The 19,038-nt window shown below is 49.5% G+C and overlaps 1 protein-coding gene across 3 annotated transcripts in view; it reads right to left on the reverse strand.

Annotated features, from left to right (window-relative positions):
- Positions 1-13,392: 13,392 nt before the first annotated feature.
- LOC147096868 (protein FAM98A-like) overlaps positions 13,393-19,038 on the reverse strand; it is a 29,296-nt gene continuing 23,650 nt past the window's right edge. For all 3 annotated transcript variants that reach the window (XM_085973569.1, XM_085973568.1, XM_085973567.1), the window contains exons 7-8: positions 16,528-16,695; positions 13,393-14,539 (exon numbers count right to left, since the gene is read on the reverse strand). In XM_085973569.1, the coding sequence (XP_085829695.1) occupies positions 14,402-14,539; positions 16,528-16,695 (306 nt within the window). In that variant the 3' untranslated portion in view covers positions 13,393-14,401. The remainder of the gene's footprint in view (positions 14,540-16,527; positions 16,696-19,038) is intronic.

The following is a 19,038-nucleotide window of genomic DNA, read 5'->3' on the forward strand; positions in this document are numbered from 1 at the left end:
CAGTACAGATCCCTACTCAGGGTTTATATACAGGTGTGGTCACTGCCGGTACTACAGTATACAGGAGCTGTAAAAAGTAGTTCTCCCCTTAAAGGTACATACACTACAATTCCTCCCCTTTTAGATTAGCAGTACCATAACATTCATTTAACAATTAACACTTTTAACATGCAACATTAACTGGAAATAGTCCATTTATATATTCAGTCTTTGGGGCAGCTTCCTGATCCTTTCTGGATAGCGCCTTTCCTGAGTGTCTTGCTCTTGGTGCGGAGGCGATTCTGCCCCCCTGTCGTCGGTTGGTTCATCAGCTTCCGATGCTACTGTTTCTGGGGTAGATGCTACCTGTATGTCGGGTTCATCACCAGGTACGCGAGACATGGGGTTGACTCGTTCCTGTGACGCTAGGATCTGGTCGACATGGCGTCTCACAATGTTCTCCCCAACATCCACTGTGTACATTAGTGGCCCCTGCCGTGTGCATATCGTTCCTGGTTGCCATTTCTCTGTTCGGTAGTCGCGGGCCAAGACTGGTTGCCGTACATTGAAGCTCCTTATCGGCTTCTCATTGATGTGCTGGAATTGCTTATTTTCAACATTTCTTCGTACATTTGGTCTGAGCAAATCCAGACGAGATCTCAACCTTCGGTTAAAGAACATCATGGCCGGGGTCTGGTTGGTAACTGCATGTGTCGCATTTCTGTAGGCTAACAGGAAATTGTCCACCTTATGCTGCAGTGGAATGTCGTCATCGCACATGGCCCTTACTGCCTTTTTAAAGGTTTGTACGAACCTCTCAGCCAATCCATTTGTGGCTGGATGATATGGGGCGGATGTGTAATGCCTTACCCCATTCCTTCTCATAAATTTCCAAAACTCTTCGGACACAAACTGTGGTCCGTTATCAGAGCAAATCTGCTCTGGCAAGCCGTTCCTGGCAAATATGGTCCGTAGGACTGCAATTGTTTTCTCCGTGGTGGTGGAGGACATTTTGAGTGCGCATCCACGCACTCTATTAAGATCTATTAAGAACATTGAGTCCATGAATGGACCAGCAAAATCAATATGCACCCGTTGCCATGGAGAGGAGGGCCACTCCCATGGGTGTAGAGGGGCATGTGGTGGTGCATTTTGGACCTTCTGGCATCCTGAGCAGCTCTTTGTCAGGTCTTCGATTTGCTGATCGATCCCCGGCCACCACACATAAGCCCTAGCAAGGCTTTTCATTTTCACCCCTTCCAGATGGCCTTCGTGAAGTTCAGTGAGCACTCTCTCCCGTAACTTGGGTGGAATTACCACTCGGGATCCACACATCAAGGTCCCCTGGTATACTGACAGCTGTTCTCTTCTGGATGAGAATGCTGGCAACAGTGAGTCGCCATGTGTTGGCCATCCCTTCACCGTCAAATTATATACCCGAGACAGTGTCGGGTCATTTCGGGTCTCCTTCTCTATATCCGCATTAGTTACTGGCAAGCGTTCAATTATAGTCGAATAAAATATTTCGACAGCGTCCTCTGCTGGTGCTTCCTCCGCAGTAGGCAGTGGCAAGCGTGATAGCCCATCAGCGTTTCCATGCTGTTTCGTGCCCTTATACTCTATTTCATATTGGTTCGCCCCTAGAAAAAGGGACCATCTTTGTAGCCGTTGCGCAGTCACCACCGGAACGCCCTTCTTTGGATTAAAGATGGAGACAAGTGGTTGGTGGTCAGTCAGCAAGGTGAACTTCTGCCCATGCAGATAGTGGTTGAACTTTTTCACTCCCCACACTAGGCTGAGGGCCTCCCTGTCAATCTGGGCGTAGTTACGCTCGGCTGAGGTTAGTGACCGAGACGCAAAGGCTACTGGCCTCTCCAAGCTGTCCGGGAATTTGTGCGACAGCACCGCTCCAATACCATAGGGTGATGCATCAAACGCCAACCGAATTGGTAGTGCTGGGTTGAAATGAGCCAACACCTCTTTTGATGTGATCAATTCTTTGCACTTCTGGAAAGCTCGTTTACATTCGTCATTCCACTTCCATGGTACCCCCGTTTGCAGCAGGGTGTTCAGTGGGTGTACAACTGTAGACAAATTCGGCAAGAACTTATGGTAGTAGTTCACCAGCCCGAGGAACGACCTCAGTTGTGACACATTTTCCGGTGCTGGAGCCTTGACTACTGCCTCAGTCTTTTCAGGGGACTTATGTAACCCCTCTTCATCAATAACGTGGCCACAATACTAGATCAGCTTCTGGAAAAACTCACATTTGTGGCGATTAGCTCGGAGCCCATATTCCTTCAATCTAGTGAGCACCTGCTCCAGGTTGGCGAGGTGATCACTGTCATTTTCGCCCGTGACCAGGATGTCATCCAAATAACACTGGGTCCCTGGAATCCCTTGTAGGACTTGATCCATTGCCCTTTGCCAAATAGCCGGAGCTGATGCTACCCCGAACACCAGCCGGTTGTATTGGTAGAGACCTTTGTGAGTGTTGATCGTGAGGTACTGTTTCGAGGCTTCTTCTACCTCCATTTGCAGGTACGCCTGGGCCAGAGCAATCTTAGTGAAGCGTTTTCCTCCAGATAGCGAGGCGAAAATATCTTCAATCCGCGGAAGCGGATATTGTACCGTGTGAAGGACTGGGTTCACTGTCACCTTAAAGTCCCCACAGATGCGAACCTTCTTTGGTTCCCCAGGCGTATTACTCAACGACCTCTTCATTACAGGAATGATGGGTGTAGCCCACTCGCTCCAGTCCACTTTGGACAGTACTCCAGAACGTTCCAAACCTTCCAGCTCTGCTTCGACGGCTGGGTGGATCGCATAAGGCACCGGTCTTGCCTTAAAAAGTTTTGGGCTTGCATTTTCCTCTATTTTGATCGTCGCTGTTATGCCTTTTAGTGTTCCGAGTCCCTCCTGGAACACTTCTTGTGCGTCAGTTAGCATTTTTGACAGTCGTCCAGGTGTGACGTTGTCATCCTTTTTGGCATCTACCGTCAGTGCTTGTATGGCATGCCAATCTAACTGTATCTTCCGGATCCATTCACGTCCTAGTAGTGGTGGTCCTCCATCTGGCAATACATATAGGTCCATTTTTGGTGTTTCTTGCCATTGTATATCACGTTCACCCTTATTTTTCCTTTGGGGTAGACTTTTTGCCCCGTGTACATCTTCAAGACAATCTCTGTATCTCTCAAGGGTATATGTGAGAATAGCCGCTTGTAGTCCCTTCGGTTTATGACTGTTAGGGCTGATCCTGTGTCCAATTCCATTTTCACTTGGACTCCGTCTATCTTGAGCGTGACCCAGATAGTTTGGTGATCCTCCATTTTGATTACATTATGTAATTTCAGACAACCCAGCTCCTTGCTTCCGGAGTCTGTATCACTTTTCTGTTCGTCTGAACTACTCTCCGTCACCTTATGTACCTTTTTGTACTTCTCCTGTGGAGATTTCTTGCTGCTGGTTTTCTTTCCCGACCTGCAGACTCTTGCTATGCCTTCTACTTTTCCACACTGTCTGCACACTTGGTCCTTGAACCAACAATCATTATGGTCGTGTGTTGTTCTGCCGCAGCGATAACACTTCACTGCTCCATATGACATTTCATTTGTGCCATATTCTTGTGGTCTCCATTGTATCTCTGCAGCGCCCCGTGTGGCTGCTTCGTGTGATACTGCCATGCTGAAAGCCTTGTCCAGCGTAAGATCCTTTTCTGACAGAAGCCGTTTCTGGGTTCCTTCACTTTGAAGCCCACACACAAACTTGTCCCTTAAAGTATCTGCTAGTCCCGTTCCAAACTGGCAGTGTTTCGATAGCTTGCGCAGTTCCGTTAAATACTCAGCATTACTTTCGTCTTTATGCTGGTTCCTTTTGTGAAACTTAAATCTTTCTGCTATCAGCAGCGGTGTGGGGTTTAAGTGGTCCTGTAGGATTGCCACTATGCTTTCAAAATCCTTTTCCACTGGCTTCTCTGGGGTTACTAGGTTTCGCAGTAAGCCATACGTTTTTGCACCCATGGAATTCAACAATACCAGTGCTTTCCTGGCACCTGGCATTTCATTCGCCTTGCAGTACACTTCTATGCGTTCTACATATGTCGCCCAATCTTCGACTTCATTGTCGAACGCTGTGACACTGCCACTCTTCGGCATCCCTGGGTGTGGTTAGACTGGCTAAAAATGGCGTCTCCTGCGCTCTCCCTTCTTCTCCACTGTGGCTCAAAATGGCGTCACCCGCGCTCTCCCTTCTTCTCCGCTGCGGCCCAAATGGCGTCTCCCGCGCTTTCCTTTCTTCCCCCGCGGACGCTGCTCAGCCCTTGAACAGCGGCCGCACTCTGCACGTTTTCCTGCGCGCCTCTCTCGTTGACGCCACTCGGTCCTGAACCCTGGCTGTGCCCTGTGCACTTTACCCTTTTTTTTTTTGTCGACGCCGCTTGATCTTCAACCCCGGCTGCGCCCTGTGCGCTTTACCCTCTCTCGTTGACACCACTCGGTCTTCAACCCCGGCTGCGCCCTGTGCGCTTTACCCTCTCTCTTACCCCGTCGACGCTGCTCGGCCTTTTTCTGTGCCGTCGGTCGGCTCCAGCCGTACCTTCTGCCAGCCCGCTGCGCTGGATCGTCGCGACTGGAGAACCAAGCCCAGCTCTCCACAGCCTCCTCTGCGATGCTCAAGTCCTCTCTGGATGGTCGACGCCCGCACTTCTGGACTCGGCCTTCCCCTTTCACTGCTCTCCAGGAGCGAATCCCTGGGAGGTGATGCAGAGTTGCAGGTAGGTTTGAATCCACTCGTCACCAATGTTAAATCCGTGAATCTTGATGTATGGTGTCCTTCAATAAATCGACAGAGACTGCAAAGGAACAATCAACAGGTGTTTACTGGATGAGGGTTACTCTGAACTAACAGTACAGATCCCTACTCAGGGTTATATACAGGTGTGGTCACTGCCGGTACTACAGTATACAGGAGCTGTAAAAAGTAGTTCTCCCCTTAAAGGTACATACACTACACTATCCACATAACTGAAGTCCTTTATCCCTGGAACCATTCTTGTAAATCTTTTCTGCACCCTCTCTAAGGTCGTCACACCCTTCCTAAAGTGCGGTGCCCAGAATTGGACACAATACTCCAGTTGAGGCCGAACCAGTGTTTTATAAAGGTTCATCATAACTTCCTTGTTTTTGTACTCTATGCCTCTATTTATGAAGCCCAGGATCCCGTATGCTTTTTTAACCACTTTCTCAGCCTGCCCTGCCACCTTCAACAATTTGTGCACATATACCCCCAGGTCTCTCTGTTCATGCACCCCCTTTAGGATTGTACCCTTTAGTTTATATCGCCTCTCCTCGTTCTTCCTACCAAAATGTATCACTTCGCACTTTTCTGCATTAAATTTCATCTGAGAGTGTCCGCCCATTCCACCAGCCTGTCTTGTCTTCTTGAAGTCTATCGCTATCCTCCTCACTGTTCGCTATACTTCCAAGTTTTGTGTCATCTGCAAATTTTGAAATTGTTCCCTGTACACCCAAGTCCAAGTCATTAATATACATCAAGAAAAGCAGTGGTCCTAGTACCGACCCCTGGGGAACACCACTCCAGTCCGAAAAACAACCGCTCACCTCTACTCTCTGTTTCCAGCCAATTCCGTATCCATGCTGCCACTGTCCCTTTTATTCCATGGGCTTCAACCTTGCTGGCGGGCCTATTATGTGGCACTTTATCAAACGCCTTTTGAAAATCCATGTACACCACCTCAACCACATTGCCCTCATCAACCCTCTCTGTTACCTCATCAAAAAAATCGATCAAGTTAGTTAAACACGATTTGCCTTTAACAAATCCGTGTCAGCTTTCCGTAATTAATCCACAGATTCATTCACCTTCATCTCTTGAGCATCCAACAAAATGAAACTGAGTTTTAAAACCGAGAGTTTTTTCCCCCCGCAATGAAGGCGTTTGCCGCATAATGTCCGCCTTCCTGGGTCGCACACCTCTGCGGCCAAGAGGACCAAGCTGTTCTTGGGCCATCCAGTAGAGGGCGTGTGTGTGCCAATGGGCCGTTGATGCTTAAAGCAGATCGACACACTCTTGTGAAGTACGAGGGCTCTTTAGTCAAATGTTACCATAGTGATAAACATTTGGGTTTAGAATTCTGCCGTTAGATATTTGTAATACATTGGTTATCGAGCTACAGGGGCAAAGCTTGCAATTGGGGGAAAGTGTCTCCTGGCTCACCTGGCCCACACCTCCCACACATTGGACCACCTCCAATGGACACTGCCAGGGTTGCCAACCCTGATCGGGCGTATTCCTGGAGATTTCATCATATGACCTCCAACTGCTCCGTCATTGGTCGCCTGACACGTCCATCCTTGCGGAGCCCCGCCTCCCCACACCAATTGGACAGCGAACAGACTCTTTGTCAGCCGATTGGATGATTCATGACTGTCAGTCAAACAGCCCTTTCCACCACCCACCCCCCCCCATTCCCAATATTTGTTCCACTAATTTCAACAAAACTTCAAAGAAAAAACCCCACAACTTTTAAAAATTCCCCAATGATTTTGTTCCCGGGTGTTGCTGGTAGCAGTATTCTGGGTCTTTAATTCCTGGAGACTCCAGGGCCATTCCTGGAGGGGTGGCGACCCTCCCTCGATAATCGCACACTTTGGTCAGTGTGAAATTCTTCTGTCTGCTGTGTTAACAAAGGGCTGAAATTAAACTGGTTAATGGCGAGTTGAACGTACGCTCAGAAGAATTTTACCGCTGCACGCCCACCAAGATAGCACCCCGCATCCCAATCCCGTCACACTTTGGGAAATCAAGAGCAAGGAACTGCGGAGCGAAGGAGCTTTATTGATAATCTGCTCCGAATTCTTTACAAGTGGCAATTCATCTTCCCTAGAAACTTACAAAATTCTAACAGGACTAGACAGACTAGATGCAGGAAGGCTTGTCCCGATGGTGGGGGAATCCAGAACCAGGGGTCACAGTCTAAGGATAAGGGGTAAGCCATTTAGGACAGAAATGAGGAGGAATTTCTTCACCCAGAGAGTGGTGAACCTGTGGAATTCTCTACCACAGAAGGCTGTGGAGGCCAATTCATTGGCCCAGAACTTGGGTGTCGGGGGCTTGCCGCGCGTGCAAGCCCCCGATGTGCACTTACCCGGCGCGCCGACATCTGAAACCTGGCCCGCAGTGGATTTCCTGTCAGTGGCCCGGTTCTGATGTCGGCGCGCTGTGCTAACCTGACCCAGCGGCGTAGTTAGTGCGATGTGCTGGCTGGGATCAGGTGAGCACTGTTCAGCCAATCAGGGGAGGGGAAACTTCATTCATAAGTTTGAGAGTAAGAACTGTCAAACTCATGAGAAGTACTGCACCCCAAAACATTACTTCAACTTTAAATAAAATTTTAAAAAACATCCCAATCATTAAATTAAGTATAAATAAGTTAAAAAAAATAATTTAAACAATAATTTTATTTTTTGAAAAAAATAAATTTTTAATAAAAAGGGTCTAAAACTAAACTTACCTTATTGTAGATTCTTTAAAATAATAAACCTGTGGGAAAAAAAAATCTAAATTGCACTAAAACACCACTTACCTGTAAAAATAAATACTTACGTGTGCTTTTTACAAGCGTAAAGACCGGAGGCCTTTAGACATGCGCAAATCCCCCAAAACAGAGGAAATTCAAGACGCACGCGCTGCCCCCTACAGCGCACGCGCTAGCCTCTTCACCTCTTGGGTTAGAGGAGAGGAAATGCCGGTTTTCAGCGCATGCACTGTGCATGCTGAAAACTGGCATTTCCTCCGGCCAGACGCGTGAGTACCCCTTCCGTACTCACACGTTTCGGGAGGAATTTCTGCCCCAATAAATATATTCAAGGAGTTAGATATATTTCTTAAGGCTAAAGGGATCAAGGGATATGGGGAGAAAGCAGGGACAGGGTACTGAATTTGGATGATCAGCCATGATCTCATTGAGTGGTGGAGTAGGCTCGAGGGGCCGAATGGCCGACTCCTGCTCCTATCTTCCATGTCTATGTTTCTATGATATGTCTTGTCATTAAGGGGGCCTGGTCAAATCCTCCCAACCAATACCAGCAAACCAAGAGATCAAAAAATCATTCCTCTCCTGGCTGTTGGGGTTGCTACTGCTTTGGCCTCAGTCACTGCAGTCCAATTGCAAGTCATTGTGTGAAACGCTCAGTGCCTCACACTCTCTGCTGAACGAGACTGTTTAGAGGCAAATGGCCAGGTTAGCAGAGCTGCTAGGGAAAGGCATATAGAGGTGCAGGCAATCACCAGAATAACTACCAACCATACTAAAGAAAAATTTATATAGTTAAATATAAATAACAAATTCTAAGCAAATTAGGTCATGGTGTGAAGGCCATTACTTTGGCAATAATTAACATTCACCTCTGAGTCAGAAGGTTGTGGGTTCAAGTCCCACTCCAGAGACTTGAGCACAAAAATCTAGGTCGACACTCCCAGTGCAGTGCTGAGGGAGCGCTGCACTGTCGGAGGGGCCGTCTTTCGGATGATCTCATGGCACTATTTTGAAGAAGAGCAGGGGAGTTATCCCCGGTGTCCTGGCCAATATTTATCCCTCAACCAACATCACTAAAAGATGATCTTATCACATTGCTGTTTGTGGGAGTTTGCTGTGCGCAAATTGGCTGCCATGTTTCCTACATTACAACAGTGACTACGCTTCAAAAAGTACTTCATTGGCTGTAAAGTGCTTTGGGACATCCTGAGGTAATGAAAGGCGCTATAGAAATGCAAGTCTTTTTCCTTCAATTAAGATCCAAGATTTTGGCGTGAGCAGTCAGCTCTGGATTCTTGACTCCCGTTTACTGTTTGGTGATTGGTTTGATAAATCACTGTGACAAGGCGCTATTTAAATGCATTACCACTTGAAGAAGCATTTGGTTCCTGCGTTCTATTTTCCTCTTTGCAAGCGGGGAAATTGACTTTAAGAGCATTTCTTAAGCTTTGCTTCACGCTGCTCCCGGTTTGTTGGTCCATCTGTATTCACTCTGGCATCACTGCTACACCTACACGGTCTTGTCAATACCTTGCTCAGATCCTGGAAGGAATCACTTCATCCGATAGGGAGCCGTGAACAGGAAATCCCCAAATTCCAAGTTGGCTGGGCCACACATAGAAACATAGAAGATAGGAGCAGGAGTAGGCCATTCGGCCCCTCGAGCCTGCTCCGCCATTCAATGAGATCATGGCTGATCATCCAAATTCAGTACCCTATCCCTGCCTTCTCCCCATATCCTCTGATCCCTTTAGCCTTAAGAAATATATCCAACTCCTTCTTGAATATATTTAATGAATTGGCCTCCACTGCCTTCTGTGGTAGAGAATTCCACAGGTTCACCACTCTCTGGGTGAAGAAATTCCTCCTCATCTCAGTGCTAAATGGCTTACCCCTTATCCTTAGACTGTGACCCCTGGTTCTGGACTCCCCGGCCATCGGGAACATGCTTCTTGCATCTAGTCTGTCTAGTCCTGTTAGAATTTTATAAGTTTCAATGAGGCAGCAAGGTGGCATAGTGGTTAGCACTGTTGCCTCACAGCGCCAGGGACCCGGGTTCGAATCCGGCCTCGGGTGACTGTCTGTGTGGAGTTTGCACATTCTCCCCGTGTTTGCGTGGGTTTCCTCCGGGTGCTCCGGTTTCCTTCCACAGTCCAAAGGGGTGCAGGTTAGGTTGATTGGCTATGATAAATTGACCCTTAGTGTTAGGAGGATTAAATACGTGGGGTTACGGGGATAGGGTGGGATATGTGTTGGTGTAGGCGTTACGGGGATCAGGTGGGATATGTGTCGGTGCAGGCTCGATGGGCCGAAATGGCCTCTATCTGCGCTGTGGGGTTTCTGTGATTTCTGTGTCTGTGAGATCCCCTCTCATTCTTCTAAACTCCAGCGAGTATAAGCACAATCGACCCAATCTCTCCTCATACGTCATTCCTGCCATCCCAGGTATCAGTCTGGTGAAAAGGTACGGGTTGGGTTGGAGATGCTCCAGATTTACTCATGATTCTGAGGCAGGCGTTCCTTTAAGCATGTTTATTAGCACATTAGGTTGTGGCTACAACAACAACACCTTGCATTTATATAGCGTCTTTGTAGTAAAATGTCCCAAGGCGCTTCACAGGAGCGTTATCAGAAACAAATTTGACACCGAGCCACATAAGGAGATCTTAGGGCAGGTGACCAAAAGCTTGGTCAAAGAGGTAGGTCTTAAGGAGCGTCTTAAAGGAGTAGAGAGAGGCGGAGAGGTTTAGGGAGGGAATTCCAGAGCTTAGGGCCCAGGCAGCTGAAGGCACGGCCACCAGTGGTATAATATAACAAGGAAGTACCTTCACCACACAGACTGCAGCGGTTCAAGAAGGCGGCCCACCACCACCTTCTCAAGGGGCAATTAGGGATGGGCAATAAATGCTGGGCTTGCCAGCGACGCCCACATCCCAGGAACGAATAAAAAAAAACAAAGGAGACACAGCAGATGATGGTGGATTAACTGGTAAAAAGCTCGCTGATTGATGTTACAACGCCCATTATCATGGGTGGTTTGATGCACGTGTATCCTGGACTCCCCGTTGTGAACGGCAGCCTCGCCGATATTCACACAGGAACAAGAATTCTCCCAGTCGCCACACTCATGGCCTTTTTCTCATAACGCTCCTGTGAAGCGCCTTGAGACGATAAAGGCACTATATAAATATAGAAACATAAAAACATAGAAGATAGGAGCAGGAGTCGGCCATTCAGCCCCTCGGGTCTGCTCCACCATTCAATGCGATCATGGCTGATCATCCAAATTCAGTACCCTGTCCCTGCCTTCTCCCCATATCCTTTGATCCCTTTAGCCGTAAGAAATATATCTAACTCCTTCTTGAATATATTTAATGAATTGGCCTCAACTGCCTTCTGTGGTCGAGAATTCCACAGGTTCACCACTCTCTGGGTGAAGAAATTCCTCCTCATCTCTGTCCTAAATGGCTTACCCCTTATCCTTAGACTATGACCCCTGGTTCTGGACTCCCCCGCCATCGGGAACATCCTTCCTGCATCTAGTCTGTCTAGTCCTGTTAGAATTTTATAAGTTTCAATGAGATCCCCTCTCATTCTTCTAAACTCTAGCGAATATAAACCCAATCGACCCAATCTCTCCTCATACGTCATTCCTGCCATCCCAGGTATCAGTCTGGTGAATCTTCGCTGCACTTCCTCCATGGCAAGAACATCCTTCCCAAATGCAATTTGTTGTTGGCTTCCCTAAATCCTGGGGGGGGCGGGGGGGTGAATCCCTCCCGCGAATCCTTCCCTCCCGCGAATCCCTCCTCTCCCGCGAATCCCTCCTTCCCGCGAATCCCTCCTCTCCTCCTCATTGCCAAGCTTCAGAATTCGCCATCCCACCATTCGAGCCACAATCGCACACTGCTTGATTTTTGGACAGAAATCCTTTGTTGCTTCAAATACCGACTGCACAGACTCCCAGGGGAAGGGAATCAGCCTCGCACCCAGACTCTTCTCGATGTAAATATGTACAGGATGTATTTAAAGACTGTGTCGATTGCTCCGAACTCACACACGCTGTTGGCATGTCGGATACCAATAAACTCTAAACTATTAAATGCCTCCCACTTGTCTACTCCCAGGGGTCTGCCCAAGAAAGCTGCGCAGAGGCTGAATTGGTGTAGGGCTGAGCCCAAGAGACCAGAAACACTCAGGTGGGCGTGAGTCAGAGAGTGCCTGCGTGTGTGAGTTTGTGTATGTGTGCGCGCGAGGAAGCGTTTCTTTATTCGTTCCCGGGATGTGGGCGTCGATGGCAAGACCAGCATTTATTGCCCATCCCTAGTTGCCCTTGAGAAGGTGGTGGTGAGCTGCCTTCTTGAACCGCTGCAGTCCGTGTGGTGAAGGTGCTCCCACTGTAACCAGTTTCTGCGGTGGCCAATTTCCTATGGCCCCTGCCGCAATCGCCAATTATTGTCAGTGGTTTTGCCCCGCCCGTAGCGAGCATGCAAACCCCCTTACTACAAGTTCTGGACGATAGGGATTACTGAGGACAGATTTGAACATGGACAGCATTTTCAGGCTCACCCGTAGTGTTTATTAAGGTTGACAAAAACCACTCCACTCGCATACAGTACAAGCGGTGTGAACACAACAGTAGTTTAAAACAGTACAACCCTGACTTGTCCAACAAGCCCTTGCCGTGCTGATTACCACGGCCTAAAAACACCCTCCCATGAGCTAAACTATCACAGGACCCTTCCAACGCTAAACCCCCTCTGGTTTGGTAGTAACATACAGGCACCCCCTCACACAGCTAAGTGCTCTTGTGGGTGTGTAGGCTTGGTAATGCTCACCTAGATTGCTCCTTTTATCTTGCTTGCAGCTTCCTCCCGTACGTCTCGGCTACCTGGTTCCATACCAGCCTTGCAGCATGCGAGTCGCAGCCTTAGTCAACGTTCGCCTCGGTTGGAAGAGCAAGGCTCTGCTCCTCTTGATGTTACGTTGTGTGGAGGGCAGGAGAGAGCTATCCAAACTGCTCTCTAATATGCCCCTCCAATACCCCCCCCGCCACCCGCCCCCCCCCAGCGCCTCCCCCCAGCACCCCCCCCGCCCCGCCCCCCGAGCCCCCCCCCCCAGCCCCAGAATTCCACAGGTTCACCACCCTCTGAGTGAAGAAATTTCTCCTCATCTCAGTCCTAAATGTCCTACCCCATATCCTGAGACCCCTCGTTCTAGACCCCCCAGCCAGGGGAAACATCCTCCCTGCATCCAGTCTGTCTAGCCCTGTCAGAATCTTATACGTATCAATGAGATCCCCTCTCATTCTTCTAAACTCTAGTGAATGCAGGCCTAGTCGACCCAATCTCTCCTCATACGACAGTCCTGCCATCCCAGGAATCAGTCTGGTGAACCTTCGCTGTACTCCCTCTATGGCAAGCTTATCCTTTCTTAGGTAAGGAGACCAAAACTGCACACAGTTCTCCAGTCATCTCACTAAAGGGCTATTTTAGTCTACCTTCCGTAAAGGGAGGAGAATTCACGGGTCAGTAGCACGGCCGCACAGCGCTCTGGAGCTCCCGCACAGCCGGCTCACCGGCTCTTAAATTCAAAAACCGTTAAAGGGGCCGCGCGGCCTCCCCCAAAAAATTAGAGGGATCATTGGTCAGCTGTTCGATAGCCAGGATACGGTGTAAGGTTTTAGCTCATAACCACTGGTCATACTATTGTTTGACTAAAAATTGGCAGCAAAGGTGCACTCCAGATAATAGTGAACCCATGGTCCACTTATGAGGTTGACACCCACATGAATATCTAGCATAGAAACCCTAAAACTGACATTTCCCACACAGAAAAATGCACACAAACAGAACCAGGGCTCATTTGGTTTTAATTATTTTTAAAAATAACATTTCCAAGCGTCCAAACCTCAGTGCAAAAACAGCTCGAGTTCTTGGAGATTCAAACAAAAAGCAATTAGAACATCAGAACTTTTACAGAAACTTGGCAAACATGTCCTGCCTCAACTAGGCTCCTGTAAAAAGGAACTGGCTGAACACAAAAGGAATGCACAGGTAAAACCACCGGCACAGACAGCTGCCCAGCCGGGACCTCACGTATTCTTCCTCTGGCCAAAAACGCAACCCCTTCTTCCCCCACCGCATGCCACCACGCACACACACACCCCCCCCCCACCACTCCCCGTACACATAGCGGCTGAAAGAACAGCAAGGGCCTGGTGTCCACAGGTTATAAAACTCCAGCCGTTAGCAGTCGCAAGCAACAAGACCCAAACAGAATTTTTTTTTTTTTTTTTTTTTTTAAAGAGACTGCAACACAGGCCATCAGGGCCACACGGAAACGGGCTGAACTCACAGCCTCACCCTACTCGAGAGCCTCGCTCTACGGGACAGCCTCCGCCCTCCATCAAAACTCACAGTGTCAACTGATTTCGGAACGCCCCAATGGGGCATTAAGTCGAGAGCTGCTTTCCTTTCACCCGCAACTCCATCCATTTCTAACCACCCGGGTGGTCTCTGTCGCTTTTTCTGGACTCAGGTGTGAATCCAGAGTCTCACTTGCAGTGAGGTGGGAGGGGGGGGGGGGGGGGAGGTGTAAACAGTGCAGAACAGTTCTACCCACCCCTGCACCCACCCCCACCTCAGTCAGAATCCTTCGAAAGCTTGAACTGCTTGATGGCGATGTTCAAAATGTCGGCAGCGTAATGTTGCCCTCTTCACTCCAGCGCACACACCGATTTACCTCACTCTGGGGTTCCCGGTACAGATAGCTTGTGATCTCGATTGTTCAGGGTCTATTAAATTGTTCCACGCCCAGCCCGTACAAACGGAGACCCTTCCATTGCACGGGGGGGGGGAGGCTTCATTTGTGTTTGCGCCCTTTACCCCCCCACTTCTGCTTCCTCCCACCGCCCCCGCTGCGCCTGCCCTCCCACGTGGGCATCGGACGCTCGATCTCATTCGGTCTCCCTCCGCGATCCGGCACGGACCCCATCAGGATCTGGGAAACAAAGGAACAGGGGAGACATTTACTCGGGAACATTCTAAATGCCACAAACTCAAACCAGGGTCTTGACTGGGGGTCTAATAAACACGACCCCTGGACCAATAAAAAGAAAGAACTTGCATTTCTATAGCGCCTTTCACAACCTCAGGACGTCCCAAAGCGCTTTACAGCCAATGAAGTACTATTTTGGAGTGTAGTCACTGTTGTAATGTGGGAAACGCGGCAGCCATTTTGCGCACAGCAAGCTCCCACAAACAGCAGTGTGATAATGACCAGCTCATCTGTTTTGGTGATGTTGGTTGAGGGATAAATATTGGCCATGACACCGGGGAGAACTCCCGTGCTCTTCTTTGAATAGTGTCATGAGATCTTTTACATTCACCTGAGAGAGCAGACGGGGCCTCGGTTTATCATCTCATCTGAAAGACGGCACCTCCGACAGTGTAGCGCTCCCAGCCCACCGCACCTTCGCCTGACACACGGCCGGTACCTCCCACAACGCTGACCGTGCACATTAGAAGCACGTGGTGGGCGTCGATGGCAAGACCAGCATTTATTGCCCATCCCTAGTTGCCCTTGAGAAGGTGGTGGTGAGCCGCCTTCTTGAACCGCTGCAGTCCGTGTGGTGAAGGTGCTCCCACTGTAACCGGTTTCTGCGGTGGCCAATTTCCTATGGCCCCTGCCGCAATCAGGCCCCCCTTCACAAGTGCTTCCCTCGACCTAGTGCTCAGTGCCTATCCGTGGGGTGTTGCCAGAGCCTTTGCTGTCCAGTCAGAGAATCGGGACCGGCTATTTAAGAGGCGGAGTTAGCCCAGCCTCCTCAAAGCAAGTGAAAATGCTTTAAACGTAACTTTAATGGGACGATTGGTCCCGTCTCCCCCCACCTGCAAAAAAAATCAGAGGAGGAAATCGGGCGCTTCCCGTGTGGGGCGATACAGACACAACCCCGGCTCCTGTCAAACCGCGCTGTGTCATCTGCAAAGTGAATGACTGCTGCCCTGGGGAAAACTCTATTTGGGGGTCACAGCCATTGTAAGAGTCTGTGAAAGACGCCGATTTGGACTCTCAAAACTAGCAGTTAAGAAAAAGACTACACGAGTTATATTATCATTTTGATTCGGTAATGTGTCACCAAAGATTCTCACTGATACAGCCGTTCACCATCACCACTTTAAAAAAAAAATATAGAGTCGCAGTGAGGATAACGGTTCGTTTAAACTCATTTCATTCAGTGAGTGGATGCAGAAACTCCGCTCTGCTCTCACAGTGTACCGGGGAGTCTTGCGGTAGATCAAGAGTCACTTTGCTTCCATCAGTCTGTAACAGTGCGCACTTTTACATAAAGAACAGAAACTGCCGGAAAGACACCCTGTGCAGCTCCCGCTGGCATTGCCTCCAGTTACCAGCCAATATTGCCACCTTGCTGGCATTGCCCCCAGCCCCCGCAGTTCTTTGCCAATACTGCCCCTCACTCCGTGCCAGTAGAGCATCCCCTCCCACCCAGTTCCCCGCCAGTACTGCCCTGCAATCCCTGTCGTTACGGGCCCCTCTCCCCCAGTTCCCTGCTGGTATTTACCTCCCTCCCCCAGTTCCCAGCTGGTATTTGCCTCTTGCCCCAGTTCCCTGCTGGTATTTACCTCCCTCCCCCAGTTCCCGACTGGTATTTGCCTCTTGCCCCAGTTCCCTGCTGGCATTTGCCTCCCTCCCCTAGTTCCCGGCTGGTATTTGCCTCCCTCCCCCAGTTCCCTGCTGGTATTTGCCTCCCTCCCCCAGTTCCTGGCTGGTATTTGCCTCCCTCCCCCAGTTCCCGGCTGGTATTTGCCTCCCTCCCCCAGTTCCCTGCTGGTATTTGCCTCTTGCCCCAGTTCCCTGCTGGTATTTGCCTCCCTCCCCCAGTTCCCTGCTGGTATTTGCCTCTTGCCCCAGTTCCCTGCTGGTATTTGCCTCCCTCCCCCAGTTCCCTGCTGGTATTTTCTTCTTACCTTGTTGACAGCGCACGCAGTTTTCTCCCGACTGCTCTCGCAGGTGGTTTTGGAGATGATGGACAGGTCCTCCCGAGCGGACAGCAGGTGGGCGAGGGTTATGCTGGTTGTGGCACAGAGGGCCCGTCTCAGAGGCTCGTACAGCTGTTCCATCCCGGCTCCATGTTGCTGAAACACAGGGGAAAAACCCTTGACATCCACATTGGCCGTGAACAACCGGCGACAGAAACACAAGATAACGGGTGGTGAAGTATTGCTTGTACAGGGTGTCATGGCAACAAGGCCTGTCCCGGTCCCTCAACCCAACATGGTTGTACAGCGCTTCCTGATGGCTCATTTGACAACAGCACACAGACCTTGTTCAGTGTGCCAGGTTTAAACTTCGGTCTGCATTGATTTAACTGACATTAGCCCAGGGCCTGTCACCTGAACTCAGTCGCGGGCTCCACAAATTCCTTCAACTCCACTTGGCTAGGGAGAAAACCAGAAGCCTGCGGCCCCACTAAAGGAAAATGGAAGCCTCCCGATCCGCAATTTCCCTCTCCGCCCAACCTTCTACCTGCTGGCGCTGTGGGCAGGAAATCACAAGAGCTCTCCCGGCTGCAGGTGTTCAGCACCGTCAAATCACAGAGGGAGCACCAACAGGTCGGAGGTCGAGGGAAGCACTTGTGAAGGGGGGCCTGATAGCGCGCTGACACACGGCCGGTACCTCCCACAACGCTGACCGTGCACATTAGAAGCACGTGGTGTCAGCTGTGCTCAGTGGGCAGCACCCTCGCCTCTGAGTCAGAAGGTCGTGGGTTCAAGTCCCACTCCAGAGACTTGAGCACAAAAATCCAGGGCTGACACTCCAGTGCAGTGCTGAGGGAGCGCTGCACTGTCGGAGGAGCCGTCTTTCGGATGAGACGTTAAATCGAGGCCCTGTCTGCTCTCTCAGGTGGATGTAAAAGATCCCACGGCCACTATTTCGAAGAGGAGCAGGGGACTTCTCCCCAGTATCCTGGCCAATATTTATATTTATATAAATGTAAGTCTTTCTGCTTAGGTATAAAAAGAAAGACTTACATTTCTATAGCGCCTTTCATGACCACATGACGTCCCAAAGCGTTTTACAGCCAATTAAGTACTTTTTGAAGTGGAATCACTGTTGTAATGTAGGAAACGCAGCAGCCAATTTGTGCACAGCAAGCTCCCACAAACAGCAATGTGATAATGACCTGATAATGGGCCAGTAATTCCCGTCCCAACGCGCGAGTACGGACGGGGTACTCACGCGTGGGCCCGGAGGAATTGCCGGTTTTCAGCATGCACAGCGCATGCGGGGAAAACCGGCATTTCCTCTCCTCTGACCCAAGGGGTTAAGAGGCGGAACGCGTGCGAGGTTTCAGGTAGCGCGTGCGCGCTGAACTTCCCTTTTTTTTTTGAAGAGTTGCCCGTGAGGAAAAGACTCTGGTTTTTACGCGTGGAAAAAGCAGCCGTAAGTACTTACTTTTAACAGGTAAGTGGTCTATTAAGTACAATTAGAACATTTTTCCACAGGTTCATTATTTTTGAAGACTTTACAGTAAGGTAAGTGTATTTTTAGCCCCGATCTTTCATATAATAATTTTTTGCAAAATTTAAAATTATTGTTTAAAATATTTTACAGTTATTTATAGTTTATTTAAGTAGTGCAATGTTTTTTTTAAATTTTCTTTCAAGTTTAAGTAGTGTTTTGGGGCCAGGAGTTTTCATGAGTTTGACAGTTCTTACTATCAAACTCATGAATGAACTTTTGCAACCTCCCATTGGTTGCCCAGTGCTCACGTGATCCCAGCCGGCTCATCGCACTAAGTACGCCGCTGGGTCACGCACGCACAGCGCGGCAGGACCTGAAGCGGGCCAGTGACAGGAAATGCAATGCAGGCCAGGATTGAAATGTCAGCGCGCCGGGTAAGTGCACATCGGGGGCTTGCACGCGCGGCAAGCCCCCGAACCTAATTTCTGGGCCAATCTGTTTTAGTGATGTTGATTGAGGGATAATTATTGGCCAGGACACCGGGGAGAACTCCCCTGCTCTTCTTCCAAATAGTGCCACGGGATCTTTTACGTCCACCTGAGGGGGCAGATGGGGCCTCGGTTTAATATCTCATTCGAAAGATGGCACCTCCGACAGTGCAGCGCTCCCTCAGCACTGCACTGGTGTGTTAGCCTGGATTTTGTGCTCAAGTCTCTGGAGTGGGACTTGAACCCACAACCTTCTGATTCAGAGGTGAGAGAGAGTGCCACCCACTGAGCCACAGCTGACACTATGTATGTAGGGATCAGGACTGAACCTGTTACCCGGAGGTGACACGCATGCAGTGTTACAGAAGATCGACTTTCTAAAGAAGAATGGAACTTGGGTAGAAGCCGCGGGATCTTCCACTTCATCTTTTAAACAACAAAATTGTAACATGGTAAAGCACGGTGTGGTTTACCCATAGCTGGGTTAGGTATTGGTGGAGCACAGTGCTATCTAGAGGTTAGGCT

The sequence above is a fragment of the Somniosus microcephalus genome, chromosome 34, assembly GCF_052327205.1.
Source record: "Somniosus microcephalus isolate GS21.2 chromosome 34, FLI_Smic_1.0, whole genome shotgun sequence".
NCBI lineage: Eukaryota > Metazoa > Chordata > Chondrichthyes > Squaliformes > Somniosidae > Somniosus > Somniosus microcephalus.